This window comes from Calonectris borealis, chromosome 3 (genome assembly GCF_964195595.1).
Source record: "Calonectris borealis chromosome 3, bCalBor7.hap1.2, whole genome shotgun sequence".
Classification (NCBI taxonomy): Eukaryota; Metazoa; Chordata; class Aves; order Procellariiformes; family Procellariidae; genus Calonectris; species Calonectris borealis.
Window position 1 is genome coordinate 41,850,833 of NC_134314.1, and position 22,824 is coordinate 41,873,656.

General features: G+C 43.2%; 1 protein-coding gene across 1 annotated transcript; it reads right to left on the bottom strand.

Annotated features, from left to right (window-relative positions):
• Positions 1 to 8,027: 8,027 nt before the first annotated feature.
• Positions 8,028 to 21,641, bottom strand: LOC142081345 (gamma-aminobutyric acid receptor subunit rho-1). Its single transcript, XM_075148052.1, has 8 exons — positions 21,608 to 21,641; positions 20,154 to 20,221; positions 16,337 to 16,560; positions 12,991 to 13,073; positions 11,623 to 11,763; positions 11,000 to 11,152; positions 9,158 to 9,354; positions 8,028 to 8,340 (listed from the first exon to the last, which is right to left on the bottom strand). Exons 1-8 carry the CDS (start codon positions 21,624 to 21,626, stop codon positions 8,053 to 8,055), a joined length of 1,173 nt encoding a protein of 390 aa, XP_075004153.1. The 5' UTR covers positions 21,627 to 21,641; the 3' UTR covers positions 8,028 to 8,052.
• Positions 21,642 to 22,824: the final 1,183 nt, after the last annotated feature.

A 22,824-nucleotide genomic window follows, 5' to 3' on the forward strand; every position in this document is an offset into this window, starting at 1 on the left:
TCCCTTGTCAGTGATTTTCTATGTATTGCTAAAGTGATATTCCTTATAGGGGAAATATGGCATTTACATGGAAACTTTTGTTCTAAAATAAGCACTGTTCACTCGGTGATCATAGGCTGAATCTGATCTATGAAGCATTTCCCTCTGGCCAGTCACTTTTTCTTGGGACAAAATAGAGGCTTAAAACCTGAGCTGGCTTCACTGGAGAGAAGGGTATATGTTTGGAAGCATGCCTGGTTTTGACAATAGTAGCTTCTAGCAATGGAAGAGAACTGTTTGTATGGAAATACGATCTGTAAAGGTTGATTGTCCTGAAATACATTGACCTTCCTCCTAATAAATTTTGGAGGTGTTGTGGAGAAGTCATTGGTCAAAAAACGGGAAAGCAACTAAATGTTTATTTGTTTAAATTAACACATTTAAACTACTGCAGGAAAATGCATGTGTACCTTTTTTAAGTTCTACTCTAAGGCAATACAAGTGTCCACACAAGGTGTTGCACTAGCTTAACTGATCTGAAGGATGTGTATAAATTTAGCTAAACCGGTGGAAATCTTTTTCACGAAGATGCAAGCGAGGTACCATGAAGCAGTAAATGAAGGTAACCTTAAACTGGTTGTGTGCAAACCCCGGTAGTAAGCTCTGAGAAGCTTGCATCGAGGATTGCTTGTGTAGTAACTGGCTTCTCAAACCTGTTTGTTCCCATATCCTAAGCAGCAGATCTGTAAAGTCTTGCTAGTTGTCCTTTCTGTGTGTTGTGTGGTTAGTCTGTGTAATCCTTGTTATTTTGCTTCCCAGAGCCATTAATGCTGCAAATTTTATCGAAGTGGTGTTCTGTGTGTCCAAACCTGTGAGGAATTTTTTTAAATTCATTTGTTAAAGGATTACGTGAATACATAGAGAAGGAACTCATCTTTTGTTTGGATACAAATTGCTGAGTCAATGGACAGACTGCGTGAAAAAGCAGCTTACTGGTTAACATTTTCCTAAGTATAGGTATTATAGTAAGCTTTTGAAAAGAAGTCAGGCAAACTGTGTTCTCCAGGAAGTCAGAATATCCAAAATAATTTCAGAAACCTTGTTTTTAACAGCACCAGTCTCTAAATGGTAAACTCTAGAATTCTAATCAGAATTTATATTTTATTAATTTCTATATTCAATTTCTAATTTTGGAAAAAAACAGATTCCTTATCTTGGTTTAACCGTGCACTTCCTCTGCATTTCTGTGCACTCCACAGGCCTCCAGCTGCTATTTAAGAATTCTATTGAGACTTTTCTTTCTTAGAAGGAAAAAAGTGTGACTAGGCTGGCTTCTGTTTGTATGTCATGTAGACAGTGTAGACAACATAATTTGACAGTTTTTAGACTTTCTGATACTTTAACCTCTGTTCTTGTAGTACTAGGACACAGATTATCTGTTAATATATTAAATGCTCAGTGTCTTTGGAAAAAGGAGGTAACTGTTCATCTGTTTCTGTAAGAACTAGAGGCACAATTAAAGGGGTTTGGTTTGTATTACAAGCCAGTTATTTGAAGAGTTGAGCATGACCGTAAGTATTCCAGGTTGCAAGGTGGTCCTTACTTCCACCAGTATCCTTACTTGCATTAGCAGGCAGTTTTGACAGGTGAGGGTTGGACTCTGAGCTATAGGTGTGTCCAGGGTAGTGAGCTGGATACTAAATCCAACTGAAATTTGGTCCAAGGTTTGTCAAAGGAACTTTCTCCTTAAGGTTTAATTTAAACCCTGCCTTACCAGTTCTCAGACGCAATTACAATTCATTAAGTTCTACTGGGTTAACAAGTTAGTTTATGAATTTCCTTAGCATATGTGGCTTTTCATTTTCTCCTGCATGAACTGCTTAACTTCTTGCTTTGCTGTTTTTAAGATGGAGTGTTGGGATCCCAGTAATAGCAATACATGCTGCGTTGTTGTGTTTCCTACACGCTGATGTGCATTACTGAAGCCTTCTCTGTTCTCTTTGTCCAGACTTAGCTGGCTGTTGGCTGCATCATGTCCAAGGTCATTTGATTAAACATGTCTGCACTAAAAGGACATCTTAATTTTGTTGTAATCATTGCTGGAATTAAAATGAAACTGAAATCCTGATTAAAGATGAGTTGATATCAATAAAGCAATTTAATTGTGACTGAATTTTTCTTGTCCTTTGATTAAGATTGGGATGCTGCATGACTTCATTTGAATAGTGTGTTTGATTTTTTTTTTTTTCCCCCACTAGTTTGGTATGATTATGTAAGAATGAGGGTGTTTTAAGCTTTCTATTTCGGTCTGCCATAGTGAGAAGTTTTTTTGTGAGGGTTAATGCTTTTCAGATACAATATTTAATGACCGTCTTTATAATCTTAGGGCTGTTTTAACTACTAAAACATGTTAGAATTCATAGAATAATAGGAATGGTGCTTGGGAGGGCTCTCTGGAGGATCTCTGTTAGGCTAAACCTGGTCCAGCCTCCAGCTTGCAGTGGGATCATTACCAACACTAGATCAGGTGAGCTTGGCTTCATTTGCTGAATCCTGGAAGCCTCCAAGGATAGAGACTTTTCAACTTCCCCAGGCAAGTTAGTTCTGATTTGTGTCTCAAAATGTTCTTAAGGTCCAGAACTAAAGCAGTTTGGGATTTAATGTTAGGATTTTACTATCACAATGATACTATATATGAGAAATTTATTTCCTGTGGGAATAAAACTCACTTTGATTTTCAGTAATTTGTGCTCATAAATCACATGTATATGAAAATATCTGGCACGTTTTTTAAGTTACCCTAACTGCAGTCTTCCCCAAGCTCTTTGTAATTTAATAATATTGGAATATTACTTCTAGCAATCAGTCAAAATGTGTAGGTAATAAACTATAATTGCTGACATGATTCTGAACAGCTGGTAGCAAATCACAGCTGTTTAAGGATGAGGTGATTATGTTCAGACTTTGTGAAGAATTTAAAGCCTCTACCAGCCTACCAAGCTAGTGTTTCCTTATTTAATACGTGTCCTAGAACTTGAGTGAAAAAATATGCGTGGCTTAAAACAAAAATTTTTAAAAAATTAAAAAAAAAACCCAACATGAAATGCAATGGATTTCTTTTTATGAAAAGCTTTGAAGGAGAGAACTTGCAACCTGCATGCTAAGCTATGTGGTGTAGAAGGGTCCAGCAGCCTTTCTTCAAACAGTAAATGGGGAGCAGCTTTATGTTCTTGTGAATCATATTTCCATAATTATTTAATAGCCCTTGCCCGAGTGCTCCGTACCACAGAGAGCAAGACTCTATTCCTGTGAATAAGAGTCAAAACACATTAGCTGTGGAAATAAATCTTTGTCTAGTATTTATTAAAAATGGTCTTCTCATAACTTTCTAACAGCATTCTTTAAAACAGTTTTTTTATTTAGAGCAAAGTATTTGGATTAAATCATTTTAAAATAAAGACAAAGTCGGTATACATGATTTCCTATTCTTCCCTAAGGTTTACTATTTCCTGGTCCAGAAAGTAGCAGCCCTCCCCAGAGCCTTTGTCCGCCAGCCTGGCTGGCTGCTGGCATCTGCATGGTGGTGTTCTTATCAGTGCTGTCACCTCACCGCCTTTCTCCAACCTGGCGAGATTGCAGCGCGGCTCTGTGCCACTGTTCTGTAACTGCCACGCAAGATTTTGGTGGGTTTATGAAGGATACAGAAGTGCATCCCTCTTAAAGAGTTCTTGCCCAAATTCTCTGCTCAGCCAAAGGCGGGTAAGATTGCTGCTGGTCTAGCTTCCTTTAGGCACTAGTGGAAGCTAAAAGTATCTGACGAACTCATCAAGGATTTCTCTCACTCACAACTGCATGTGAACTTCCTTATTTAAAAGTAGTTTCCTCAGTCCTAGGAAAGAATGAAATCTGCGTGGTTGCGGATAGTCTCAGCCGTAAGCTATACACTGTTACACAGTGCTGTCATTTATGATTGCTCTAGAGTACCTGCACAAAGTTACCTTTTCAGCTGTCTAGTCTCAGATGTAACACTGGCTTATCTCTTCTTAGCTTCCCAAGACCTCTTGGAAAGATAAAAGCACACAAATGTAGTACATGTTCACCAGGATTACAGTGCTGGAGTCTTGTTTCATGACAACTGTTTGATAAGTACTTAAAATTCATCAGGAGTTGTAATTTTCCTTAGTTTTCCTGTTTATATATACTTCCAGTTTTTGGAGACCAAAACATGCTTCACACCCTACAATTTATTCAGCTTTCACGGATTTGTTTCAGTACTTGACGGCCCCCCCGCATTTCACTGTCACCGAGCTAGTTGTGTCCCATCGTGGGACATGTGGTAGAAGCGGACTCAGTTGCTTTTCACATCTCATTGCTGCTGCTTCAGTGCTCCATCAAATACTACGCTGCCATAGGAGCGAGCGCGGGAGAGGGGAGTCCCAGGGGCTTCTACCTGCTTATCAGGGCTTGCAGGGAATTTGGATCTGTTTTGTACAGAGAGAATCACTTGCTCAGGCATGCAACATGCAGAAGGAGAGACATCTAATGATTTGATTATTGTGAGAATATCCTTTTACTGGGGAAGAAAAGAGATCATTGATCTTTCTTCATGCCTTCTCACTATCCTATCTGTTTCTGACTGAAGCTTACCTTCTGGCTGCTTCACCCTATCACTAATTATCAGCATCCTTAAAGACTATTAAAGGCTTCAGTCTCCAAAGCTCTTAATCTAGACATGCTCTCAAACAGAACTTTGTCTATCCATGATCCACACAGACCTGCCAATACACTTCAACTTCTAAAAACAGCATCATCCCAGGCTGGGCTTTGGGTTAACTTCCAAGAAATTGGTCTGAATTATATTGCAAAGTATCACCCTAAGGAAGAAGAACGAGGACTGTAACATACACAGTCTGGGGTGGAAAGCTTAATGTCGTCTTCTCTGTGATTTGGAGTTTGCATGCAGGCTTCTTAATCAGAGCCCTGCTTGTGAAGTCCCAGGGCTCTCCAGCGTCACAGGATTTAAGGACATTTGGTATTTGACTGGAGCAGGTCCTGAGCAAAAATGTCTTACGTACATGTATAAACTGATGGAGATCATTCTTTTGAAGGTAGAAAACACACAATGCTGTACAAATGTGAAGTTTTATTGTGATTTTGAGTGTTTCTAGAAATAGACAAAAACAAACAAATCACTCTGATTTATTGTGGAAATGGAAAGGAGCAGAATGTTAACGATTGGATACAAAAAACATACACTGGAAGGTTACAAGCCAAAAAACTGTGTATGTAAATATGTTTAATGAGTACAGTTGTTGATAGCAAACACTGGCTGTATATGACATATCCTGTGCTTATAGAATACATCTATATACACATTTATATAAGACTGAAAAGGCACTAGAGTTTTCCAAATAAACCACAAGTAAATTAACAATGTAAATCCGAACATGGAGGTCGGGGAATCTGTCTACGAGGAGTGCTGGAAGGGAAACTTTCAAAATCACATGGGAAGTTAGAAACCAGTCTTCCACTGAAAGCCAGGGAATTCAAAAGTCCAGCTCCCATTTGTATCTTCAAAATCTCCCTTAATATAGTGTTCGGATGCCAAAGAATGTATGCAGTATGAGATGAACGAGTTTATAAAGGAATGTACAGTACTGCAGCAAACTACATAGCATTAGGCTTCTTATGAAGCTGGAGAGCTTACTATAAGATCTGGCATTCCTGTTCGTGCTATTCTTATAATTGTAGAAAGAAATGGGTTCTTACAATGCTGGGGATCTAAATACATTCCTGTGCAAGTAGTGCCCAAGAAATCTGGGAGCTATTTGTGGGGGAAGGTGCCATCAGAATAAGGCAGGGTGGCCAAACCTGGTGGCCAGCCTTTCATCTGCCTTTGCCAGGCTGAACTTTCTACCTTCATCTGACTGAAATGTTTATGGTATAAGAAAATATGTAATTTTTAATCTCTTGAAAATCCTCACTGGAGAATAATATGATATGAAGGAAACTTGGTAAAACAAAGCTAAGATAGTATGTGTATGTGAAAAAAAAAGCTATGTAGAAATTAGTAGTAAAACTCTCTTATGGGGGGGTGTGTCTTTTACTGATTTTAACTTCTGTGATTTCATTGCCTTACCTATGGAGTGTAGGCTGTAAGTGCAAGATGAGTGTAGGTAGTTTTGCAGGTCATGATTTTAGCAGTTGTAAGAAATGCTGAGTATGTTTACATGACATTTATTTACATAGGAAATTAAAGCAATAACCAGCAGTGTTCAAACACTGCGATGTCTGTGTCATGAGCCTAATGCATAGAGTGGCAGATCAGTCAGCCCAGGGCAGATTTCATGTAAGGAGATTCACTTTCATTTTGGAGACACAACTGCTTTGGTCTGATTGTCAGAGCAGCTACACCTGTAAAAGACAACAGCATCTGCTGTGCAGGGAGTGATGAATTTCGTAATTGTGTGCAAAATCATGCATGTGTTTAAAGTCCTGTTAATCCAAACCCTCAGTTACCTTCGTGGTTGTGGGTGGATAACACACAGCAGCAGACCAACTGAACGACCTCACTTGCTGAGACACCTTTGGTGCTCCTGTTATTGTAAAGGCCCCTGATTCCATTCAACCGATTCTGGTTTTCCTGAAATATTTTATTACTTCTGCATTACAGATTTTGCCTTTTCCATACAGAGTGTTTATGCTGGTTGGCTGCTCTGCAGAAACTGTGATGGAGAGCTGGGACTTGAGTCAATGCCGAGTGCCCCCAGCTCCAGCTGTATCTCCTTGCTCCTGCCCTGGAAGGTGCTGAGCCTGCTCTAAGGGCACGGTGGGCTGCAGGGTGCTGGGGGGATGGATGCAGCATGAAAGCAGAGTCAGTTAGATGTACCTGGGTCTGCAACGGAGCTGCTGTCTCATGGTAGAAGCTCCTTTTTACTTCATTCCAAAGTTTTTGGCATGGTATCTTTAGTACCTCAGATATAAAGTCCTTACAACTACTTTGTCACCTGTTGATCACCTTTCTATTTTGCTTTTACTAAAAATGGATGGACTAGGCTTTTCCTGGAAGCGAGTTCAATTACCAGTGGCTTTAGCAGGGACAAGAAGTTACAGGCTGCAACAGGTTCTCAGGCTGTACAGACCAGTACCGCCCAGACTGTCTCAGAGAGAAGTGGCTTCTCCTATAGTAGTTTTAGTCTTTTTGTAGACACCTGATTGTCTTCACTGGATCATTTGTTAAAGAAACCTGTGTTATCTCCCAGGAAACTCAAGAGCAAAACTCCCACTGACTCGAATAAACAGATCCAAGGAGAGCTCCTGAGTTTCCCAGGGGATTTGGTTAGCATAGCAGAAAGTCGAGCTTTTGTTCATTCCTTAGTAAGTATACATTGCAAGTCATATTTTAAAAAGATAGTCAAAACAACTTGGGAAGATTTCTTTGTTTTAAATATGATCGAGACAAAGCACAAATCTGAAAGTATTCCTACATGGACCTGTCAGTGCAGTACTGCTGGGGCAGCATGCATTTAGCAGTGTAAGCAAGCTTTAGCCAGCAATAACCTTGCCAAAGTGTTTCCCGGTCCTGGATATTTTGTGTTTGTAGTGACCATTTCTGACCTCATCCTGCCAACACGCAAGTATTTGCATATTCTTTGTATTTATTGGTATTGAACATGATAAGTCTGCTGAGTTGAGAGATGTATGCATGCACTCAGGTACTTAGAGAATTATGATCTCAGGGGCACAAATGGAGGATGCACCATATATAAGCAACCGGCAATTATAGTCACTTGTTAAAATAGTTTACAGTGGCCTGTGAGGCACAAGAAGGAACATAGCACAGCTTTAAATAAATATAAAATTTTAGATTGTAGATCCTATATTTTGCTGAAATGTGAAACTTGCACAATTATTTATGCCACAGATGAGTTGCATCTAATAAAATAAAAATCCTGGAAAAAAAATCAATCTTCCTTCCAGTTAAAACAATTCTCCATTTTCTTTCTGTTAGCCTATGAGACGGTACTTTCATTTAATGTCACAATGCTCAGTGACTGCAGAAGTTACGTATATTTATGAAAAAATGGACCAGTATATCAAATTAAATAGAATGTATGCGCCAGGGAATATTATCCTGGAGTACTTGTCGATGGCATGAGTGTCGATCCGCATGCTGACGTACCTCTGGTTTTTCCGCCTGCCTGAGCCCCTCTCAGACCCCAGCGCCAGCTGCACCATCATTCGGTCTTGTTTATCTCCGTTCTCGGACACGTAGTGCCCCAGTTCGTTCACATCCCCGTCGTTGTAACTGCCGTCCATCATCATGGGCCGAGGCTGAGGTAGGCTGCACGCACAGGGAAGCTGTGGACACAGGTAAGTGCAGGATGGTTTTGTGTGTCCAGATATACAGAGACATGCCTTTTCTCCTTACAAAAGCAGAGGAGGGGACAAGCCTGGGGAATTCAGGCTGCTGGGACACAAAAGGGAGAACAAGAGGATGGAGCTGGGCAGCAGCTTTTTGCTTCTCCATTTTCGTGTCTGCAGGACACAGCGCAGTCAGGGAAAGAGTGGGGCTGCCTGTGAAAAAGCGCATTTGGCTTAAGCACGGGTATCAGGGTGTGAATAAAGGTTGGACCTGTACCTTGAAGCTGAGAAAATCAGAGAAGAGGGCAGAGGGAATCCGCAAGGAGGAATGTGTCAGGCTTGCCCCATTTGAAAAGCAGAGCTTGGGTTATGATCTGATGTAACGAAGGCAGAAGGGGGAACTTTGGACCACTGTGTATAAGTTCAGACTGTGCCTGGAGAAAGGTGAGGGAAATCTGCCACTTTATCTGAAACCCAAAACACAGTATCCATCTGGTGCTATTCACAGGCTTGGATCTTCAGCATAAAAACATATTTAAAGGTAAAATCCTAAACCCTATCCCATTTATACAGGCAGTGGAGGGCCTGAGTGCCCTCAGACTCTGAAGAAAGAGCAGTGAGTTCGGATGTGGGTTGTCTGTAGCAAATCTTTACAACCAGGAATGCCTCACTGCGGGTGTCTTTTTGCACGCACTGCGTTCTCCCCAGGCAGCTGAGAGCAGCACACTGTAGTTGCAAACTTTTGAACATTTCCAGACATTTGCCACACCTTTTCCCAGGGGCATAAAGCTGCATCGGAGATAGAAAACCTCACCTTATCCCGCACTTTCCTCTCCTTCCGCTCTTGCACCGTAGTCAGGTAATTCACTGCCGCGTATTCCAGCACCGAGAGGAAGACAAACACAAAACTGACCCACAGGTAAATGTCCACTGCTTTGATGTAGGAAACACGAGGCATAGAGGCGTTCACCCCAGTGATGATCGTGGACATGGTCAGCACGGTGGTTATCCCTGGGAATACACCAGCAGAGAGCCCGTAAGGCACTTTCAACCCAGGCTCTTCATCACAAATACAGCTGTCATTACAATTTCCTGACATTTGAATTTACTTTGCAATATTGTTTTTCACATTGGAATGGTGGGTGTCGCTGCCTGAGGAGGGTCCAGGCAGCCCTGATTTCTTACTGGGGTTGTTCTGTCTTTTTGGTGAGAACAGCTCTAGTTCTGGTCTCAGGGTGTTGCCAGCCTGGTCCCCCGCCACACCACCAGCCTCCCACCCCACAGCCAGCAGCAGCGCTTTGACCCCGCGCCGGCTGCGCCCCATCTCCGGGCCCAGGACAGTCCCCAGAGGGGGGTACCAGGAGCTCAGCTTCTAGTTCACCCTCTCTGCAGCGCAGGCAGAAGTGAAGCCCATCTGCTGCTGCTGCTGCTGCTTCCACCGGGTTCCCCAAGCCTGTGTTTTTTGTCTGCTCCTGGGAAGTCCTGCTGGGTGGGAAATCACCAGCCGGCTCCCAGGCCTGGTCTGTGCCTTCCCTGGAGCAAGGGCAGGGACTAACGGGGCCCCACAGGGCAAAGCTGCCCCATGTTACACCACGGGTGAGCACAACGAGCACATCAGCAGGGCAGGAGCCCCTGTAGTTCACAGTTATCTTAGCTCTGAGGGAGGATCTCTGTGACCCTCTTATTCCAGGCGCTAATTATATCACATTAACGATCCCTTTGAAAGTTGAAATGATGTATATAAGCACAAAGGACTGAATTCACAGGAATATCTAGGCACTAAAAAGTACTCCTAAAGGCAGTGCCTACGTCTCTCGAAAAGACATGGTCCAAACCCTTATGCTCCTTTTAATGATGTCTCAAGGCAACGGATGCTGTTTCTATACACAGATATGGATAACTGCCCCATTGCTATCTCTGTTATGCCTGTATATATCCTCTCCACTGAGGAATATAATTTTAACAATAAATAAAATCCTGAGGAGTGTTGCCTGGAATAAGCGGAAGCAAACTTGCGTTCAAAGTCTGCAAAAATACAAACAACACTTTGCTAAGGGCAAAACATCTGCTTTAGAAGATTTATGTCCATAGCATAGTTCTTCTCCCTAGCATTGTGACTTCTCTGGCATATGGCTTCATCTGTCTGAAGGGTGCTGCAGAAGGGGAAGCTGAATCCCTCACATTGCATTGTAAACTCATTTAACAAGTTGAACAACGCAGCTCAGCTGATTGTGCTTCCTCCACCCTCCCTCCTCCAGCAAAACTCAATAAACTGAAATTTTGTCAGGGCTGCTAATATTGATTTTCACCTTCTCGCTCACTGAAGTCTCTGAAGGATACTGACAATTTCGCTCATTCTGTGCCCTGTCTCTGTTAACAGAAGAAAAGCAGAGCAGGACATTTGCTCCCTGATTTGCACAGCGTGCAGCTACCGCTTGTGCAAGCAGGAAAGGCAATTAACTTGGCACTGTAGGGCAGATGGAGAGTTTGTACCATGGCCAGTCCCCTGCATGGGGGACACACGTGTGGCATAGCTGACTTCCGTGCCACAAGGCAATGCAGGGGCAGTGCATAGCGCAGGGGATTTTGTCTTGATGGCAAGGCCATAGTTGCAGCAGTTGTCTCTTAGGTCTGCTGACTACAAGATTACGTTTACCTAAAGGGACTCTGGCAGGAACTGCTCGGCGATCGATCCAGAAGGACACCCAGGACAACATGACCATGAGGGTGGCAGGGAAGTAGGTTTGGAGCAAGAAGAAGAAGATGTGTCGGCGTAAAATGAAATTTATGTAGAGGCGATTGTACCACCCTGTATAACAGAGAGAAGGAAAAAGAGAAGTCATATCAACATCGAACTACTTTCAGATAAGGTAATGTTGTGTCAGCAGAATAGCGCCGCATTTGCTTTTAGAAAAACACAGTTAATGACCACAGATCATTGCAGTTTGCAGAAAAGACTTCTTACTGAACCAACTATCAAAGTCAAACCGTCTCTCAGGACCACATCTTCCAGAGAAGATAATATAACCTGTGCACCCGGGGAGTTTTATTCATGTTAAGGCTTGGTGTGATCTTGAAGAGGGATTGCCTTTCTGGACTACATAACCATCAGGGTGGAAGTCTGTGTCAAGGACAGCAGCCTTGACATGGAAGAAAGGCAGGTCTGATAGGCCACAGGGAGATCTCCCAATGGACAATTCTCCACAGCCAAGGTCGAGAGGGATGGTTTGCACCCCTTCTTCCCCCAGCCCACCCTCTGGCAGGCACTCCGGTACCCACCTGTGCTGCTGTAAAAGGCGAGCTTTGTGGTGGTGTGAAACTCCTGGATGAGGAACTGGGACAGCGATATCCTCTCATCTGTTTTTAGGGAATCGTTCCCATTCTTCCAGTAGAGCATGAGGTCATCTTCGGTGTAGGCATCTAGGGGAGCAGAGCAAACCTCGGTGCAATGCACTGAGCCAGCTGCTATCGCACCCACAGCGCAGGGTGTGCCCACACACCTTCCCGGCTACCCGGCTACCTGTGAGGTCCCAGTTGAAAAGGCCAAATGCCACTGCCCAGCTGAGAGCCACGATGATGGTGGGTATGATTGCGGCAAGGAGTGGACTAGATCATTGTGACAGCCCTCAGTCCTGACGCCTGGTGCATTTTGTAAACCCTTTTGTTTCACTAATCGTAATTTCTCACACATAACCTGCTGTCAGGTAACCCACCGCATCAGAACTTGAAAAATTGTCCCTTATAAACGTCCTAAAATCAGAAGCAAAGGAAAGGAGACTTAGAGGAAAGAGCCTGCTTGGGGAAACAGGAGAAACAATCTATCAATGGTCTGAGGCATGCAGGAGGAAAAACTCTTGGGTAAACTTTCTGCCTGTGATGCACACATGAACATTACAGGTCTTGGTTTTTTAATACCTGTGGAAATATAGTAATGTTAATACTTTCAGACTGGTTTAGTGGCAGCTTTCTAAACAGGGAGAAAAAAATCACGCATAAATATATTAAAACAGAATTAGGATTATAATTTCTTATTGCAAGCTTAAGAAGGAGAAGAAAAAACCTCCTAAAAAGCTAAAAGTTTAAAATGTCGCTGTATGAAATCTAGCCAATTCGTATGTGCATCATACTTGGGACAAAGGAGCTACATGTGGGTATAAGCTGGGTTTATCTCAAATAGGTGCAAGAAACGTAAGAGGAAGGTGATTAATGTCACTGCCCCAGTGACACGGTTTCTACACCACAGATGAGCAGATGGTGCACGTGAAGGGCGTAGGAACATTTATTTAAGTGTTTGAGGGCACCTGGGCAAGCGGGTGCTGCTGGAGACTGCTGACCTACAGGCGAGCGGCCCAGGTCCTCTGGGGACGGGGTGGCAGTGGGGCAGCCTGGCTAGCTCTTGGGGACGCTGGCAAGACAGTGCTAACAGCTGGTGTTTAAAACCACTGCATTGTTGCAAACACCATCTAATTCTGGTGAAAAAATATGGACAGAGAGTTTATCTTAGTGTTGAAGTCTGCTGAGTTTGGTTAGAGCTTCCATGAATGTAGCAGCAGTTTAATTATTGCTATAATTGTTGATATAATTAAATACAGTTTGGGTGCCCATGGGGTGCAGTCCTCGGCTCCCCTACACCTCCGCTTTACTTACAGCTTTCAATCTCCAGGGAACACGTCTGTGTGTCCAGGGGAAAGCGACTAAAATCCATGTTGCACATTGCCGTTACTGTAACTCTAGGAATAATAAAAACCACTCCATTAAAAACTTGTCGTCTTATGTGGCTGAAAAACAGTAAAGCTGTGAGGTTTTTTTCTTATTAAGTAACCATCTGGCCAGTAACAGTCCACTGAAAATAAATACCTTCCAATCAGCTAAAGCCATTCCACTTTAGTTAAAGCCATTTCTTCTTCTCAGCAAACTAGTGTTAGAAAAGATGAAAGCTAGGCCATTACAAATTGCTACTAGATGACAAAAATACTGGAGAAGAAAATGGGAAAGGGTAGAGAGGGCAGTTCTTCCTCTTTGACTATCAGCAAACATCTCTCTGCAGAGACCTGTGCTTTCAATGGATGCCTTATACAATAAAATAATTCACATTTATCAAAGCCATCCTAGTGCTATGAGGGACGCAGGTAGTTTTCTCCACACACTACGAATTTCCAGCTGCTCGATGAGAACCCGGTGATCACAGCTGGGTAGCAGCCACCAGAGGGCACAGGCAGTGCCTCCAGTTAGGGCCGGAGCTGGTATGCAACAGAGACCACTGAAATGCTCTGCCCCATCAATCAAAAGCTCTGGTCTTGCTATAGTCTGATTGTTTCATTTTTAATAGCACAATTTTTTGTTTGCACTGGAAGCAACCATAAATATTGACTCAACTGGCTTGAACTCTAGAGGAGTAAATGAAAATAGAAGTATAAATCATAATGGGGAAAGAATTAATGAATTATAGCAGGGCTAACGGTAGACAGACTTCTGTCACATAATGATAAAAACAAGATGCAGTCCCTTATGTCAGTAGTCCTTTTGCATGTACGGGTTCCCACTGATGTTGCTTCCCTATCTGTATTTAGTCCTTGAGTGAAAGTGCTTGGCTCAGATTTGTTGTTTAGGTGTCAGTGAGGTCTACAGTGCTTTCCAAGACAAGACAAAGTCTGGCAAAGCACCTTAAAAAGGCAGACACTGAGGAAAAAACATAATCTAGAGGCAAAGGCATTCAGCAAAGGCAGGCAGGCAGTAATGACCCATTTGCTCTTAAGGGGCGATCAGCATTCATACTTCCCCAGCATTCATAAAGCACTCCAACCTGCAGTCGCCACTGAATAAAATAATAAAACTCTGTCAATTTGCTACTCAAGACGTTCACCACCATTTTGAGCAGGACAACTGTTTAAGCACAAGAGTGCATGGCAAGATCTGAGTAGTTTGATATTCTTCTGTTCACATTTTTAGACAACCATAAATGCTTGCAAAGCAGATGATTGGTATCATGCAGCTAAATGAAAGAGTATATAGGCATGCATGCTGTAGCTGAGCTTTATGTCATTTTATTGTCCTTTTTTTATTGTACTAAGGACCTGAGCAAACTTTGCAAAGCCCTAAGGAACACCTGAACCTTGTCTAATATACTGAGTGAAGAAAAAGCTTTAATAATGAGAAGGTAGACACTGTTCAGGCTGTGAATTCCAATGAACAGTAAGATAAAAATATCAGAGAATAAGAAAATTCTTGTCAAACTGATAATCCCACAGGGAATCAAGAATTGCTTTGCTTGCCTTCCTTTCATAAAATCATAAAACACCTCATGGCAGGCTCAGCTCTACCTCTGCCACTCCTAAGGTCGCTGTCTAACATGCCCTTAAAGACCTCCGCAGCCTTCCCAAGCAATGTGTTCTGCAACCTTATCATTAGTTAAAGTTAAATCTGTGCATCTTGCTGCTACTGACCTCCTATCAGTCAGATTTTCCTCCTTTTTTGTCCTTCAGAATACATTATCTATTATCTCATGCTTTGTTTATTTAACACATATTTTGCTATTTCATTGCTGTGGAGGTGATGTCAACATTCTTGCATCAGAATATTGTACAGCAATTTCCTTTCTAATAGTTTTTTATGGGTCATTTGGCAATACTTGTTTTCTAACTGGACGGAACTGCAGCCAAGAAAAACAGAAGCACTGATTTTAGTTTCTTTTGGAGATTGGCAGATGCCCTCATTTAGCTTCTCCAAGCATGAAAGTAACAATCAGAAAGGAAAAAAATCCTATTTTAATGATCTTCAGATTTATTGTCGGCAATATTCAAGAAAAGTAGGTACCTAAGCTGTAAGCAGCAACCCTGAGCCCACCGCCCCACCCCTTGCCTCACACTTCACAGCTCCCCAACACCAACAGCTCAGGGGTGCCTCTGCTTGCAGTTACGGACATCCCCAGGCACCTCATGTCTGCTGCTGCACATTCCCAACAGGGTCTCCATGTGGGTTGGACCGAGGGGCTCAGTGTCTTATTGACACCTAAGACCCCACGAAGTTTCACAGGCTGAGCCTGTCCAGCCTGTTTCCCATGAAGAGTTCGTGTTGAGGAGGGGGAAACCTTGAGAGCAGTCTATGGGATCCTGTATTTTTTTTTTAATCACCTCTTGCTTCTGACACCCACACACACACCTGCGTTGCTCTGGAGTAGGAAATATCTTCCTCTCAGAGCTGATCCACCAGTTGAAAAATAAGGGAGAAAATCAGGGTTAGCATCACCTCTCAAACTAGAGGACAAAACCCTCACTTGTTCCCACGCCCCCTTCAAGGAGCTTTCATGTCTTTCATATGAAATAGATAATGCACAAAAAGCACAAAGAGTCGAAGTCAAATGTTTGGGTTGCTCTAGGCGTACATGTGAGTCACCAGGAGCTATATACCCTTGCTCTGAAGCTTGTCGCTTCGTGTGCTGAAGGATGCTCAGCCTGTCTTGTTGCTTATCATAAAGTTAAGTTGTGCTCAGTATAATTTATACTTCTTCATAATTACCTTATGAATAGAAATTGCACATTTTGTTAGGCCCAGAGACTTTTTTGTGTAGTGGAGTGAATAACTATAGCTGCTATGGACTTCTGTTTATTACTAGACATTGCCCTCTTCCTTAGATAATGCTTTGCCTCTTCTGCAGTGCCCCATGGGGATTGCAGCCCACTAGTCCCCGGTCAGCTGCTCCGAGGGACTGCCGCGTCTGGCCGCAGCTTCCTGACAGCAGGAGCAGGGCCTAACCACGCACACAAGGCGAAGGAACGCTGATGGAACCAGCAACGTGGGAATAGAAATGGGCTTCCTGTGACCCGCACTTAACGAACTTGCATGGGGACTCAGATGTCAGTGGATAGTCAGCACATTCATTCTTTTTTATGTTTTTTTTTAGTATGAAGTCATGCAAAAACACAATACAGGAATCAATTAAACCGCTTTCTCTCTTACTTCACTAATAGCTCACATTGACTGAATGCAGCTTTACCTGAGGCTGTAAAGTACCTTCCCATCTGGCTGGACCCGCAGCATGACGTTGTCTGTGGTGGTGTCGTGGATGAAGGAACGCTTGGAGTGGACGAAGAACATGTCAGGGACCCAAATCTTCTTCACCAGCCTGCCATCGAAGGTCATGCTTTGGTTGTTGGTGCTGGGGAAGGACAGTCTCTCATCTTTCCAGTAGTGCCTCAAATAAAGCGTCATGGTGAAGTCCTGCAACAAACAAGCTTCTGTCACAACTTAACATCTTATCGGCATACAAGTGACTTCTCCTCTCTGGGACAAACCACGGGCTGTAAAGCACCGTTCCTGAGGGCATGTCCACTCCTTGAGCTGCAGGGGACATGACTGGCTGCCACTCGTTTATTCCTCAGGTCAGACCAACTTACCAGGTTCAGAAATCAGAGCCCATCCAGGTGGTGAATCCACCTCTGAAATGCAAAAGTTGTGTTTTGTTGTCTGCCACCCTCTCCAGGGACCAAAAGGCAGACATGCCGAGGCAGCAGTACGTGGAGAGTACTGCCGACCACTTAATCCCCCAACCCTATGATGCTGAATTTCTGGAGCCAACAGTGAAGAAAGGTTTGTTGCCCGCACTGCCCTCCACGCTGCTCTGGCAACTACCTTCCCCCAGGCAGCTGGAGGAGTGTGCTGCAGTGGGAGTTATTCCTCCAGCACAGCCACTGAAATGTTTTTGACTCAGTATTTGACCGAAATGTTTTTTTTTTTCTCTTTCTCCCTAAATATTTCACTCTTAGATCCAAGGCATGCTTCGTCTCTTTGAGCTCTGTTGTATTGGGAGTCTGACCCTGGAGGCACTTGGATTTGCCTTTTTCCTTATTTCAAAGGAACCCTTCACATATCTGAAGATAAGCTCACGCATAAGTGTTTATAAGCATGATATCTTTCAGTGTAACGTAACATATTGCCCATAAACTCAGGGAAGTGTCTACAACTGACCAGTCTGCCCTGGGTTTGGAGTGGTTTTTTGAAATTATTTGACATTTGGATTTTTTTCTCCACAACACTTCCCAAGTGTTTTGAAATATAGGGATTTCTGCAGTCTGTTTTCAATAGAAGTGATTTGTTTTATACCACATCCAGCTGAAGCTCCCAAAGCCACTGACCTGCCATTTCTTCTTTTTCGTTTGATCTATTCTATAGGGTTTTATAACACCTTTTCCCTGTATTCAGATTTAAAGAAGATAGTTCTGGGAAACATTTTACTTTGACCCCTATGTGTTAATGAGTCCTTTAAACAGTAATAAATTGACAGACATTTGTCCTGCAGAGAGAATTTAATGCCTCACTTTTTTGGAAAAATCAAGCATTGTCAACTTTCATTAGAAATTATTTATTAACACTAGGTTTGGGCTATTAAACTGGGAATCACAATATTTTATAATGCATCATCTGAAAATCCCCCAAGCAACAACCATATAATAGCTCCCTCTTCTGCTGGTCCATTTCTCAGAGACACTATTAGCTTCTCATTATCTTTGCAAATGACTTTCCAACTCTGGGTAACAATCTGTTTTTTCCTTCTTCCCATCTTTCCTCCAGATAAAACAGCTGCCCCGAAGATCCTGCAAAAGCTCTGTTAATTTCAGCATCAGTGCCCCATAGTAGATATTTATACATTTTAAAATCAATTGGACAAGAAGAATCTGATTTGTAACATCCTAATGAAGTTTTATAGCCGCCTCTATTATTTTACCACTTTCTTGCAAATAGTCAGAAAGTAGGAGAAAAGGAAAGATTGCTGTATCTAACTCCTCAAGCTAAATTTAGGACAGAGTGAAGATCTCCGTCACCGACGTCTCTTCATTTAAAAAGCAAGCAATCATCTTGCAAAGCACCATGGCCTTTTTCTTTAAAGCTGCACGAGTTAAAAAGAATTGATTCTGACAATATAAAGTCTTCTTCATCATTATTTTGCAAACAACCAAAACTGACCCTGAACGTTTTTTTTTACCCGAGGCCATACGATGCTTTTCCTATGTTGCTGGGTGTTGCAGCACGATGTAACAAGGAGTAGGGACAATATTAAAAAAACAGGGGAGGTCCCTCAAAATCATCATGCTTGCTTAAAACATGAGTGGCAGGGTTTTTTTTAAATCCTGGAAGTTAAGATATTTTCCTTTGCCTTCAAGTCCTGAAGCCTTTCAGGGGCTCTCTGGTCACCTTCATAAGCTTTTTCCTCAACCAGAAGGGTTGGGACCACCCCGGGAGAGGCAAACGCTCAGAGTCCCCACAGCTGGCAGTCAGGGTGCCAAGAGCACCAGAGATGGGGGACAGCTGGAGGGGCTGGAGAGAACGTGCACCCTGATGCACCCTGGCTTTGCAACCCTGCTGCACCCTGCGTGTGGTCATTTGACTGTAGGTATCCCAGCCCACTCAAAAGCTGAAATTGCTGTGGTGAGAGGAGCCCAGCTGGCCAAGGAGCACACGGCCTCCGCGTGCACTTGCAGTGGCAGTGTGCAACTGGGGCAGCTGCAGAACCCCAGCTGCGCTGCCACATGACCATGCTCCTAGCTTACCCATGGGAGGAGGTCGGGCACAGGCTCTTTAATCCTGCGGCTGTTGTTAATTAGGAGCACAGAGAAGTTGGGGCTTTCTATGAAAGCTTCAGAGCTGTTTGATACATTCGTTGTAACAGCAAAACATTTTGAAAAGTATTCTGTATTGGGGTGTGATTTTTTTTCTCTCTTCCAAAGCAAAAGCTGAGCTGCTTATAGACTGGGGATGTTCTAACAGGGTAGGTCTGAAAAGCTCTGGGTTTTGAAAAGGTGAATAAAATTGGTGTAGGTCTTTCAGTGTACATGCAGGGCCATCTCCCGTTCCCCTTCTTTACTCCCGTTCCCCTGCATGGGGTGTTGTTACATCTTGGGTATGCATGTAAAATCTTCTCATGGAAAATCTCCTGCAGAAATCATACCTTACTTTTGGCAGTGTTTTGTGATGAAAAAAGCCCCTCCAGCAAAAATCATCAAGACCAAAATCCGTACCACTTCGAGAGCATTTGAAAACCATCTGTTTTCACATCACTAATTGTAGGTAGGAAACAAAGGACAGAGACTCAGTAAGGAATTTAGCCTGTGCAGAGCACCAACATCAGTCCTGCGTGTCCTGAAATCCTACTTCAGCATCAGCTTGAAGGTTCAGGAAGGAACAACAGAGCCTTACACTGGTCCCCAGCACACAGCAGTGGTGATACAACTGCTAATGTGCCAAAGGCAGGGTCTGGAGAAACTTCTCACCTCTGAGCTCATTCTGGCTGCCCTGTCGAGAGCAGTACTTACCAGTCTGAACCAGTGTTGCTCTCAGGATGGCTACATGGCTTCTGGTTGGGAGCTAGTGGCCCCTGACCACCTCAGAACATGGCCAAAGAGAGACCATGTCTGCAGTGTATCAAAGTGATGTAAAACTAAGGCATTAATTGGTCTCCTCAGAGCTTTTAAACGTGCTATCACTTCTTAAGAAAATGTAAAAACCCAAATCCATTTAGAGCAGTTTTGGCAGTGTTGTATAATTTTGTCCTAGAGAAAAGAAAATGTCAGATTTCTTCCTTCTGCTTCAAGGGAGATGAAATGGTAGCATGAGGTCAATAGAAGTAATTGTCAGCAGATTCAGATCAAACCAGGATCTGCTTCCTGGAGGCTGTGGAGTCTCTGTCCTTGGAGGTAACCAAACTCCACAGACACAGCCCCAGGCAGCCTGCTCTAGCTGGCCCTGCTCTTAGCAGGGGTTTGGGCTAGGTGTTCTCCAGAGGTGCCATCTGACCTTAGCCCTTCTGCGACTCTTACCATGTCCACCTCAGAAATGCTGTCCAGACTTTCAACTTGGACATCCACTCCAACAGGAATTGCAGGGCCTGGGGGGAAAAAATTAAAAGTTGACAAAGTATAAACCTGGTGAGACAAAGTAATCCTCTGGCTTTCATATTTTAGAGATAAAAATAGATGCTCAGTCTGAAACAGAAACAACAGTAAAGCAATTGAAAGTAGAAGCGATTGGAATTCATAAAAAAAACCTCCTAATAACAATCAAAATCAGCAATGAAACTGACCAATTAGACTTTCTCTTTTTATTGTGTTATCCTACACACGTCCCTTCAAAATTTAAAAGCAATTTTAATGGCTTTTAACTCTAGTGTTTGGGTCCAGGGTTTGCGAGACGGATGCCCAGCAGAGCATCCACGCACATGGTGAGTAGTGGTGGCGCAGCTAAGGGAATGTGGGAGAGTTACTCCAAATTTTTTCCTCGCTTCTGCTCCCTTCTCAGGCTAATAACATCCCTGAGAGCTACTCTGTGTATTTGGTTTTCACATCACTCAGTGCTCAGCTGTGGAAAAGACAGGGTGACGGGAGGGGATGCGTTGCAGGACACAGGCATGTGCCGCTAAACCTGGGGCTCCCGAGGGGAAGGGTCCGACTGTGACCCCAGGTAATAGGGATTTTTATCTCTTTTCCTTCCTCCAGGCTTTGACTAGCTCCTCGTATACCGCTGGCAATTACAGTACAGGAGATCTGTCAAAACAAATAATGCTCACATTAGAAGACTGCTATGAAACTGAAACTCTTTTAAATTAATTGAACATGCTGGTATTTGGTATATTGAGCATTTAGCAATAAAATCTTCTTCCATCAGAGTATATAATGGTATCCTGGATTTGAATGACCATCTGTCAGCCAGAAAGGGTAGATAAATTACAATATTCTCTAATCCAATGGGCTGAAAGAAAACGTCTTTTCCTTCATTCATTTCTCTGAAAGCTTAGGTTGCTTTAGCACACAGCCACAAAACTGTGAGCAAGCATTAACACATGACAGTTAAAATATTTTCTTTTGGGTTATAAATGAAACGGCCAAGTCAGGAAGTGTGGTACGTGATTTGATCATGCACACACATTGCCATAGTAAGACAAAATCTTAGAATTTCCCCATCATCCAGGAGCAGACATAAGGTGCATTTGCAGATTTTTATCAGAAGAAAGTGTCACTGAATACTAGGAGTATTATATTGCCCGTAATCACATTTCCATGCCTTTGAACATGCTATTTGCTCATCCAAGGAAGAAGGCTATTCCACTGCACCCCAATCCCCCCCAAGCATGTCATGAATTCACAACACAAAATAACAAAAATTAGAGACAGAAAAGGCTTTCCTTGTCAATCTGCTTGTTCACCTGAGTACGTGTTACAGTATAAAGAAGTGACAGCGTAAAACAGGAACAGTGACAAATGTGCACGTTTCATACCTCCAAAACCTGGTCTCATGCTGAAGTCATGGTCATCTATTCGCAGCAGCTGCTCTGACTTCGTCAGGGGAGATTTGGTGATGTCAGGGCTTCGCTTTAGGATTGGGCTACCAGGAATAGAGAAGCACAGCTATGAGCCCTGAGTAGTGCCTGTGAGAAGTACGCGCCCTATTCGCTCCATTACCCCTTAGACCATTTATTCCTTAGACCATAACCATGCGATTGCTTGCAGTGGTTAGCAGCGTGTCATTAAAAAATGATTCCTGCACTCAACATACAGCTTAGGCACCTGCGATAATTTTGGCACTGAGAAAACATTTGTTTGGTGACTTTTTGTCTCTGTAAAATTATCTCTGCTTATAGCACTGTTTGGAGACAATCATTCAAAAGTGCGGGCTGGAGGAATAGTGTGTGTGGATAAGTGGGGAAATGGAAAGAGGGGGGAGGTATTTCTGACATTGAGTTATGACGGGGCATGAGGCCAGGAATTAGGGAAGCAATATATCAAATAAGCTACTGGCTGTTGCCCAGGAACAAAATGGAGACAGGCTGGGAACCAGGCCAGGAGGCAGGCCATCTCCTAACTTGAGATAAAATTATTAGCTCCTGCCCCAGATTTCTAACGAGGATAAAAAAGGAGCATTAAAGACCTAGCAGGTCTCTGAGCATTAAAGAGCCTGGGAGGGTCATTCCAGAAGCTGTTGGAGTTGCACCAAATACTGGGCAGAGGACGCAGAGGCCGCTGGGGCGGCAGGAGGGCTCAAAAACAGGTGGAAAGGTTTTGCTTGTTCTCGGTTTGAGAAAAGATGGCATGCTCAGAGAGGCACTGGCCTGAATATACACAAGACAAGTCAGAAATAAGTTAAAGGAAAACAGGACAACAAAGAAACTTGATGGGAAATATGTTCCTGAGATAAAGCTCCTCCTAAATGAGACTGCTTAGCTGTGCTGTTCTTCTCATAGACTCGTGGGCAGTTGTACCACGAGAAGCCAGTACCACAATCTCCTAACAGAGACCAGCGGTGTTATCAGCGACTCCTCTCTCAAACCCAGATCTTTATCTGGACAGGGAGTATTGTAAAAAGATGCTCAGTCTCAGTTTAATAATTTCTAGGAGTGGCGAGTTGTCTACCTCCATCAGTGAGTCCTTCTAGTCATGAATTAACCCTCAGGCATTTTAAAAGGTGGCCCCTGCTTCTGCTTCACGTTTAATTCAG